General features: G+C 43.6%; 1 protein-coding gene across 1 annotated transcript in view; it reads left to right on the plus strand.

Annotated features, from left to right (window-relative positions):
* Positions 1 to 10,958, plus strand: part of LOC120720791 — a 14,857-nt gene extending 3,899 nt beyond the window's left edge. Inside the window, exons 2-3 of the mRNA XM_040010572.1 lie at positions 689 to 693; positions 9,976 to 10,958. Coding sequence (XP_039866506.1) covers positions 10,087 to 10,731 — 645 coding nt within the window. The 5' untranslated portion in view covers positions 689 to 693; positions 9,976 to 10,086 and the 3' untranslated portion in view covers positions 10,732 to 10,958. The remainder of the gene's footprint in view (positions 1 to 688; positions 694 to 9,975) is intronic.

Genomic DNA, 10,958 nt, shown 5'->3' on the forward strand with positions numbered 1-10,958 from the left:
CTTGATTGCAGCCATTCCCCAACTCTCTGTGAATGGTACTCATGGCCATTGATCAGTGGGTTTTGGTCAGTGGTTGTTGATCAATGGTCATGAGAATTTGCATAATTATGATTAAGGAACTGACCTCCCAGCCCATTGTTCCTTCAGGCTGGTTTCAGTCATTATGCAAATGTGCTGTTTATAAGATTGGGGAAACCTGCAGTCAGCTGAGACTGAAGAAGTCACCTGGATGTGTGACGAAACGTTTCTCCCACAAACCGCTACGTCCAGATGAACAGAATCAACTTTTTGGAGACATAAGAGATAACCTTTTGTTTTCTGGTATCCCAGAGTTTGCTGGAGAGCATGCGGAAACCCCTCCTGTCCCTCCTCCCGCTCCATCACACCACCACACTTGCAGAGGATTACAAGTTTGTCACTGAGGTACAGGGGAGGCATTCCTCCTCTGTCCCCTTCTGGCCACATGTGCCTTAATTTTAGTCCCCAGTCTACACATCCACTGTAGAAAAGTATGTGTCAGCGTGAATTACATTACCCAGCAGCCTTGGTAAGGTCATAGGACTCATGGGACTCCTGAGTTAGCGAGCCTGACTTAGTTCCTGGGGACATGAAGAGAGAGCTGCTGGGACGGAAAGCAAATAGCCCATCCTGTGTTTGTTGTGAATGGTGTGCATCACATAAACCTGAGTTAATGTTACATGTGTAAGATGTGGCTGTAGCTCAGGAAGCAGAGCAGGTCTCCTACTGATTGGAAGATGTCTGTGAATGTTCTCAGTCATCCAGGTCATCGTAGTCTAAGGAGCTTGGAAAGAAAAGCGTCTGGACTCCTTTAAGTTGCTTGAAGACGTTTCACCTCTCATCCGAGGAGCTTCTTCAGTTCTAAGGTCAAACGGCGGAGAGTCCCAGATATAAACCCAGTGGGAGTAACCCCCACAGAGGGACAAAAGGACCCCCTCATGATCCTCTACCTAATCACATGAGCCAAGGTGTGAAAACGGGTGTGGGTCACAATCAGCAAAGTGTTTCGGGTGAGCTCATTGTGAAACCTGGCCCCACCCTATCATGTGATTTCCTGAGGTCAGATGGCCCAGAATGTGAGTGGGCGTTAAGGTGTCTGGGAAGGAAACTCAAAACTGGATTATAGATGGCAGAGAGTTGGTGTCGTAAACCCTCGCCTCTGATCAAAGATGGTCGCTCACAGTGGACATAGATGGCTTCTTTCACTCCCCTTTCAAACCATCTGTCCTCTCTGTCCAAAATGTGAACATTGGCATCCTCGAAAGAGGATGGGGGGGAACTCCCACTGGGTTTAAATCGGGAACTCTCCGCCATTTGACCTTAGAACTGAAGAAGCTTCTCGGATGAGAGGTAAAACGTCTTCAAACAACTTAAAGAAGTCCAGTTGCTTTTCTTTCCAAGCTCCTTAGACTACGATGACCTGGATGACTGAGAAACTTCACAGACATATTGCCGTACATTTTGGGAGGAACACCCTTCAACTGGTGCGGGAGTATGAAAGGGAATCAAGAAAATGAGCGGATTATAGGAACCATCTCCATTTCAACCTAAGATGCAGACAAAGCAGAGTTGTTCCTAAGAGCTTGTGCCTTGGATCCACTGTCAGGGGAGACAGAGCAGACTTGATTCTACAGAGAGCACAAAATCAGCTTCTAAGTGAAAGGATAAGACAGGTCCATTTCACTATAGATGTCCTCCAGATCAAGATCAGCCAGACTCTGCAGGAACTGGAAACCCTTCTTTCCTATGTATTATGTATATGTATTAAATGTACAGTGAACAAACAAGCTGATGAGTAAGATGGCCAAAGGAATGTTAAGCTGCATTACAGAGTGACAGCTGCTGGTAAGAATGACCTGCAGTAGCATTCCTTCCTACACTGTGGGTGTAAAGGTCTACTGCTGAACGAACTGCTCAGTGCTCGTACAGTCTCATGCAAGAGGTGGGAGGTGTTGTCCATGATGGATGTTAGCTTAGACAACATCCTGTCCTCCCCAACCTGCTCAACGGACTTCAGCGGACAGTTTGGGATAGAACTGGCCCTCCTGACCAGTTTGTTTAATTTTCAAGACTTGTGCAGTGAGGCATGGGGTCCCTCAGGGCTCCGTAATTGGACCATTGCTGTTTTCTATGTACCTGCTGCCTCTTGGTGTCCTTTTATGTTCTTTTAATTAACCTTTCATTATTACGCTGATGACCTGCAGCTTTATGTTCCTTTAACCATTAGAAATCGTGCTGAAGTCTCTAAACTAGAATTTTGTTTATCTGCAATTAAGAGCTGGTTATCGGATAATTTCTTGCTCCTAAATACTGATAAGAGAGAGTTGATGGTCATTGGGCCACACAAATTTCAGCACTTGTCCCCAAAATTTCATCTTGAAAACTGATGACAGTGCCATAATTGCTGGAACAAGGTAAAAAACTTGGGTGTGTGGTTCGACATGGTGCTCTCCTTTAAATCTCATGTAAAAGAAGATAACAAAGACCACCTTTTATCATTTTCAGGAACATCGCCAGAATCAGACACTGCAGAGGTTCTTGTCCATGCATTTGTGTCTTGCCGTATTGATTATTGCAATGCTCTTCTTTCTGGCCTACCAAAGAAAAGTTTTAGCGGTCTACAGATGGTGCAAAATGCAGCTACTCGCATTTTAACAAGAACTGAGAAATTTGAGCCCTGTTCTGAGATCTCAGCTTGGCTACCTTGTTTAGGTTCGAGCAGATGTTAAGGTCCTGCTGCTCACCTACAAAGGCTTTAAACTGATTGGCTTTAGACCTTTATGTTCATCTGTGCTCTACGATCTCAGGACTCTGGCCTTCTAAAAGTTCATTAAACTTTATTGTAACACCTACTAAACACCTAAAAATTGGAGAGCGTGCTTTTTCTTTTTCGTGCCCCGTTTCTGTGGAACCACGATCGCCCCCACTATAAAAATAAAACTATAAAGACACTAAAGTGGTAGGAAACTATTTTGTGCAAACTTTTTGTATTTGCAGTTTTGAGGGATAAGCCTCTTAAATTTCTCTAACTAGAAATATATGTTAAAAAAACAAAAACAGTTTTAATTTTTTTGTAATTTATTGCACTTTTTTTGCAATTTATGTAATTACTATGCACTTAATGCATACAAATTATTAAAATTTGGGCTATATGGTTGTATTAATGTATAGCAACTTGAAATTGCTCCCAAAAAATGGCTCCACAGCATGTAAAAATAAAATATAAGCTCTGGCGGACTTGGTTCTGTGGTAGGTCTTAAAGGGTTAAGGCTGTAAGACTATTTGGATGCATCACATAGAAAGTACCCTGAGACAACTGTCATGAATTAAATGACAGAGATTGTCAGCAAACACCCTTTAGAAGAGGCCATGTATCAAAATTGCAACTCAAGAGAGCTTTAGTAGAGTTCAACAAACTGAATTGATTAAACACAACAAAGTATGAAGATGGGTTCTTTCAAAGAGGAACCTCAATGAAAACGTTTTTCTTTTCACCTCCAGAAACATGGTTGACCTAAAAAAAACATGACTTCACCTCTGCACCAGACATTGTTGTTGAGAAAACATCAGCCAAACCTTTCTTTGTTCTGAGGCAGAACAGTCTAGTGTTTTATGGTAAGTTTCAGATCTTCAGATTAGATCTCCAGATTGTGTTATGTGCATGGTGCATGTAGCAAAAAAAATCTCTCATCAGCAGGTGTCAAGCAGCTTGATGGTCTACTTGAAGAACCTGATAGCTTCTGACTACTAACTGATCAGATAAGAAGAAGACATGTCTATTTTGAAAACAGGTCATTGTCCCTGTTTAGCAGTGAAGAGAAACAGGAAATAAGTCAGAGTGCTGGTTGGCAGTGTGATTGCTATGCTTCCAGATGTACAGTGACCAGGGTTTTAATAGTTTTGCAATTTTCATTAGTTTTTATTTTTATTTAGTTTTGACTTCAGATTTTCAATTTTATATCAGTTTTAATTAGTTTTTACCAATTGTTTGCTAGTTTAGTTTATTTTTTATTTTTTTGAAAATCCTTAGTTTCAGTTTAGTTTTGATTAGTTTCAGTTATAGTTTTAGTTGTGTTTGCAATAATTAAGTGTAACAAAATCCCAGTTTCATCATATCAGTCATGCTCTTCTGCTTATGCTTGGGTATGTTGCTATTCCAGCTACCATACCCTGGACAGGTCGCCTGTCTGTCGCAGGACTAACACGCAGAGACAGACAACTCACATTCCCACCTATGGGTTCTTTAAATAAATAAATAAATAAATAAAGACAGATGAACAACCATTGATACCAGGCAACTATAAAATGTATATCTTGGCCCCAATGAGACTATTAACTCTTGCAGCACCAGGTGTTCAAAATTTTGGTTCAAGTGAATTGATAAATTTTTTGAAGGCAATTGACTCACACAGTTATGTAGATATCCCAGTCCTGTTGTCTCGGGGTGCATCACGCTGCCTTGCCTAGGGTTAGCGTCTGTTTCTGGGGATGAGGGTTGAGTGTGCTCCCTTACCTTCTCAAGGTAAGCTAGGTTAGCCTTCTTGTGTGAGCTTTTCAGAATCAGAATCAGAAAGGGTTTTATTGCCAAATGTTGAGCAGGTTTACAACATTAGGAAATCACTGTGGTGCTTCAGTGCAAACATACTGTTATAAATACTGTCATAAATTACGCTTAAATAGACATGAAAATAAAAATAAGAATAAGAATTAAAAGTGCTAAGTAGATAGATAGATATATACATGATATATACATGAGTGCAGGTGGTGATCAGTGCCAAACATGGAATGATGCAGTGAACACAGCGTAGGGTCATGTGTTAGTGGCGGGGACAGTCATACGGTTATTGTTCATGTGTCCAACAGCAGAGGGGAAGAAACTGTTCTTATGGCGAGAGGTTCTGGTGCGAATGGACCGGAGCCTCCTGCCTGAGGGGAGCAGGTCAAACAGACTGTGTCCAGGGTGAGAAGGATCAGCTGAGATCCGAGCTCCACGCCCCAGTGTCCTGGAGGTGTACAGGTCCTGCAGAGATGGGAGTCTGCAGCCAATCACCTTCTCAGCAGAGCGCACAACACGCTGCAGTCTCTGTTTGTCCCTGATAGTGGCTCCAGCGTACCACACGGTGATGGAGGAGGTGAGGATGGACTCGATGATTGCAGTGTAGAATTGCATCATCGTCCGTGTTGGCAGGTTGAATTTCTTCAGCTGCCTCAGGAAGTACATCCTCTGCTGGGCTTTCTTAATGACGGAGGTGATGGTGGTACCCAGGAAGCGGAATGAGTCCACAGAGGTGTTGGGGGTGTCAGTCAGGATGATGGGGGGAGTGGAGCTGTGTGCTTCCTGAAGTCCACAATAATCTCCACTGTCTTCTGGGCATTCGGCACCAGGTTGTTGTGGCTGCACCAGGACACCAGACGTTCAACCTCCCTCCTGTAGGCAGACTCATCCCCGTCCGAGATGAGTCCAATAACGGTGGTGTCATCTGCAAACTTGATTAGCTTGACAGACTGGTGGGTGGAGGTGCAGCAGTTAGTATACAGGGAGACGAGCAGGGGAGAAAGAACACAGCCCTGAGGGGAGCCAGTGCTGATGGTCCGGGAGTCCGAGACATTCTTTCCCAGCCTCACATGCTGCTTCCTGTCCGTCAGGAAGTCAGTGATCCACCGGCAGATGGTGCCTTGGAGATGGTCTGGAAGTGCACTTTAAGGTTTGTGGGATTTTTTTCCCTTTAGAAATGTCCCTCATAATTTGTCTCTTTCCACTACAAGACACTTGCTTTATCCAAAACACAGTCATATTCAAAGTAATCCCAAATTGGACTCTGGCGCTTTCTCCCGACTTTTCCTGACATGATTCTGCGCGTGGACGGAGCAGCAACACAGACGACTGGACTAACGTACTGGCCACCTGCTGGCATAATGAGACACAGCAAGAAATAAATCTGGAAACTAAACTTCATTTTCACCCTTGACTATTGTATGACACGCACACATCAACGAAAACTAAACACATTTTTGCTATAAATTCAGTTAATTTTAGTTAGTTTTGTGAACACTCATTACAGTTTTAGTTAGTTTTCCTTTTTTTGTTTTTATTTTTATTTCCTGTTAACGAAAGTGTTTTTTCACTTCTAGTTTTCGTTATTTCGTTAGTTTTCGTTAACGATAATAACCTTGACAGTGACACTGTAAAATTGAGAGGACATAACCACCCAAGTTGCCTTTTCTTTTCAATGAAAACTGGAGAATCACAGGTGAGTATTGATGGTTGCATATCTTGAAATATCTTGCACTTCTGCTAAATTCATCTATTCAATTCAACTATTTCAGCTCCTGATATGGGGAAATGTAACAGTAAATGTTTTCAGGTAAATGCCCTCCTTGATTATCCACTCCAGGAGGGGGCCTAACAGTACATCTTTCACTATCTTACAATGCTGTGATTGCAGCCATTCCCCAACTCTCTGGGAATTGTACTCATGGCCATTAACCAGTGGGCTTTGATCAGTGGTTGTTGATCAATAGTCATGACAATTTGGATATTAATGATCAAGGAACTGACCGTAGAGCCCATTGCTTATTCAGTAATGGTAGTCTCAGTCATTATGCAAATGTACTGTTTATAAGGTTGGAGAAACCTGCAGTCACCTGTAGGGATGGGTATCGAAACCCGGTTCTTGCTGAGAACCGGTTCCCACTATTTCAATTACTTGGAATCGTTTGCCATTTTTGCAAACGATTCCCTTATCGATTCCAGTCGCCACGAATGATGTCACCACGTTGCGGAGCGTCATGTACCTGACAGGAAAGATGGCGGCTCAAACGCTCAAAAGTTTGATTATACTTTACGAGAACGGATGACAACAGGGCAGCTTGCAATACTTGCAAAGTAGATATTTCATTTAAGGGAGGAAACACTACGAATATGCAAAAGCATTTGCTCACAAAACACGCGATGACCTTAAATGAATGTCGTGTTTTTAATTCCGCTCCGGACTCGTGAATCTCAACCCAGCAGCAGCGGTAACGTTTGCACGTCCTCTCCCGTTAATGCGGCAGGTAAATAACCAACTAACAGTGCATATTATGTTAGCGCGATCTGCCTTATTACAAAACCTGCCATTACTGTGCGTTTAGGTGACCATGATGAGACAGACAGAGTCTGGCTCAGATGCTGGCAGTTCTCGCTGCAGTCTACCGTAGCGTCTCCTTTCAGGCCAGGATAGACGAATGTCACCGAGCAGTGACTAAGTTTGTGGTAAAAGGCTTGCACCCATTTGCCACAGCAGATGGCCCCGATTGTCGGTAAGTGAATGTGTTTAATTGTAGGCAGGGACATTACTGGATATTCTTGTGTAATTGTAATTGTTGCTACAGATGAATATTTATTTTATTCAGTGTGTGAATGTGTGTGTGAATGGGTGGATGACTGGATATGTAAAGCGCTTTGGGGTCCTTAGGGACTAGTAAAGCGCTATATAAATACAGGCCATTTACCATTTATTATTTTACATTTACAATTTTTTTTCCTGGGGACCCTGTGACACCCCATTGAAGAGCCGTAGGCTGTGGATCTCTTAAGATCTCACTGCTGGGTTTGTAAGGCCATGTTACTCCTAAATTTCTATCTTGTTCAAAGAGAAGATATAAAACAAAGTTCTAAGATAATCGACCTTAGTGTTCTCCTTTTTAAAAAAGAATCGATAAAGAATCGATAAAGAATCGAATCGTTAAACAGAATCGAAAATAGAATCGGAATCGTGAAAATCTTATCAATACCCATCCCTAGTCACTTGAGACTGAAGAAGTCACTTGGAAGAGTTATGAAACTTTTCTCCCACTGAAAACGCTGCGTTCAGATGAACACAATCAACCTTTTGGGATCTACTTACCTGCATGACTGAGTATGCATGAAGACATCTTGTTTAGGATTTTATTACCATATTTTTTGGACCATAAGCAGCACCGTCGATGAATGGGTCTGTTTTCATCAAGGCTTATTAACCTCCTAGGACATGCTGTCCACATATGTGGACATCACATTTTGGGTGGTCTATACCAAAATACTAAATTTTGCTCTACAAGGGAAACAAAACAGTCAGTCAGTCAAACTTTACTCAACTCATTCTTCTTGCTTCCTCCACTTCTGTACCATTGATTCATTAATGTTGAACTCTCTCGCAGCTGCTCTATTCCCATGTAGTGGCATCTTCACTGTGTTTATGTTTGCTAGTGATTGTCATGGTCCTGGGTCGAGCGACCCAGTGTTTGAGTTTATGCATCTTTTGTATTTATTTGTGCCTTAGCTTAGTTCACCTAGTTAATTTCTAGATTACTGTGTAGTCCTGTTTCTTAGTTGTTTATGTCATCTCCCCCTGTACTAAGTCTCCCTGGTTCATGCGTCATGTCTGTGAGGTTATGTTTGGTTCATGTCTAGTCTCCATGTTTCCTGTTTTACTTTGAAAGTCTGTATTCAATGTCAGTATATGTAGTTTTCACTCTCCCTGTCCTGTCATTAGGTTCATGTGTATCAGCTGTTCCCCCTCATGTGTCTTCCCCTGATCACCTCATGTGTGTATTTAGTCCTCAGTCTTGCTGTGTTCAGTGTCGTGTCGTCTGTGTTATCTCCCCTACCCCTCGTCATAGTTTCCCAGCCATAGTTTGTATTTTGTTTAGTCACAGTCTAAATCTCAGTAGAGTCATAGTTTCCCAGTCTATGTTCAGGTCTTCCCTCAGTTACTTTGTTGTTTTTTTTCCATGAGTTTTCGGCCCTAAATAAAGGCTCGCCTTTTGTTAAGTCCAGTTTTGTGTCCTCACCTCTGTTTGCTCTTGGGTCCTCTACTCACTCCACACGGTCCGCCCCGGCGGTCCATGACAGTGATCACGTAGCACATCATTATATACCAGCTAGTCCAACTTCAGTAACCGTACAAAAGTCACAGCTGTTTATCCATCCATTCGCTTCCGCTTATCCTTTTCAGGGTCGCAGGGGGTGCTGGAGCCTATCCCAGCTGTCATAGGGCGAGAGGTGGGGTTCACCCTGGACAGGTCGCCAGTCTGTTGCAGGGCTAACACATAGAGACAGACAACCATTCGCGCTCACATTCACTCACAGATTCACACCTATGGGCAATTTGTATTAATCAATTAACCTATCCCCACAAGCTGCATGTCTTTGGACGGTGGGAGGAAGCCAGAGTACCCGGAGAGAACCCACGCAAACACGTAGAGAACATGCAAACTCCACACAGAAAGACCCCGGCCTGATGGTGAAAACGAACTAAGGACCTTCTTGCTGTGCGGCAACGGTGCTAACCACCGTGCCGCCCACAGCTGTTTAGTTTTCTGTATTTATTTATGTTGGTTTATTTAAGTGATAGCAGAGCTGTACGTTTGCATGTTTTCAGAAATCTCTCATCCAGAACATGGTATATTATCTTTAGATGGAAGCTAGCGAGCTAACTTCCTGCTAACTTCTAATCCTTGTGGGCTAGAGATGTGTGTATCTTAAAAACTTACTGCTCTCAGAGTCTCGAGCTGCTGACCGTTAAAGTCAGGCCTTTTTACCTCCCGAGGGAGTTCAGCTCAGTTCTCCTCTCAGCTGTTTACATTCCCCCACATACTGATAAAGCTACTGCTATGGACAAACTGTATGACATCATTACTGGACTTGAGAACAAAAATCCAGAAGCTGCCTTTATTGTGCTGGGAGACTTCAACAGAGCCAACATGAAGAAGGTTCTCCCCAAATACTATCAGCACATCTCCTACCCCACAAGATGTGATCAAACACTGGACCACTGTTACACTCCATTCAAAGAGTGCTACAAACCCCTCCCCCACCCAGCTTTTGGTAAGGCAGACCATTGTTCCATACTGCTGCTGCCTGCATACAGACAAAGACTGAAACAGGATAAACCAGCTTCCAAGGTTATTTACAAATGGGACAGTGAGGCTGAGGAGGTCCTGCAGGACTGCTTTGACACAACTGACTGGCAGATATTTGTGGATGCAGCTGATGGCAACATCAATGAACTCACAGACTCTGTCATTGGATTTATTGGAAAATGCATGGATGATACAATCACAAAAACCACTGTCCGCATATATCCAAATCAGAAACCCTGGGTAAATAAAGATGTTCGCGCCAAGCTAAAAGTGCGGACCTCTGCCTTTAACTCCGGGGATGCTGATGCATATAAAGCAGCCAGGTACGACCTCCGAAAGTCCATAAAAAAGGCCAGAAAGGACTACAGGGACAAAATGGAGTCCAGCTACCACAGCTTTGACACCAGGCGACTGTGGAATGGACTGTGCTGCATCACTGACTACAAGAAGGTCAACACAGTCAGTGTTCAGCCCACTGCATCTCTTGCAGACGAGCTTAACAACTTCTATGCTCGTTTTGACGCAGACAACAGAGAGCAGATCCTCTACCCTCAGGAGGACAGTGAGGCTGCAACTCTAACTCTGAAAACAGAAGCTATGAGATGGACCTTTAAAAAGGTAAAGCCTCACAAAGCTCCAGGACCAGATGGCATCCCAGGCCGGCTACTCAGAGTGCGTGCAGACGAGCTGGCAGAGGTGTTCACCAACATCTTCAACCTCTCCCTGAGGCAGTCAGTGGTCCCCACGTCCCTCAAAGCATCCACCATCATTCCTGTTCCCAAAAAATCTGTGGTCTCCTGTCTGAATGATACCGTCCTGTTGCACTGACATCCGTCATCATGAAGTGCCTGGAGCGGCTGGTCAAAGGTCACATCTGCTCCTCCCTCCCTGACACACTGGACCCTCTTCAGTTTGCCTATCGGACAAACAGAGCCACAGAGGATGCCATCGCCCTGGCAACGCACACCACCCTCACTCACCTGGAGAAAGGGAATACATATGCAAGGATGCTCTTCATCGACTACAGCTCGGCATTTAACACCATCATCCCCTCA

The sequence above is a fragment of the Simochromis diagramma genome, unplaced genomic scaffold (genome assembly GCF_900408965.1).
Source record: "Simochromis diagramma unplaced genomic scaffold, fSimDia1.1 OVJJ01000418.1, whole genome shotgun sequence".
NCBI classification, from domain to species: domain Eukaryota; kingdom Metazoa; phylum Chordata; class Actinopteri; order Cichliformes; family Cichlidae; genus Simochromis; species Simochromis diagramma.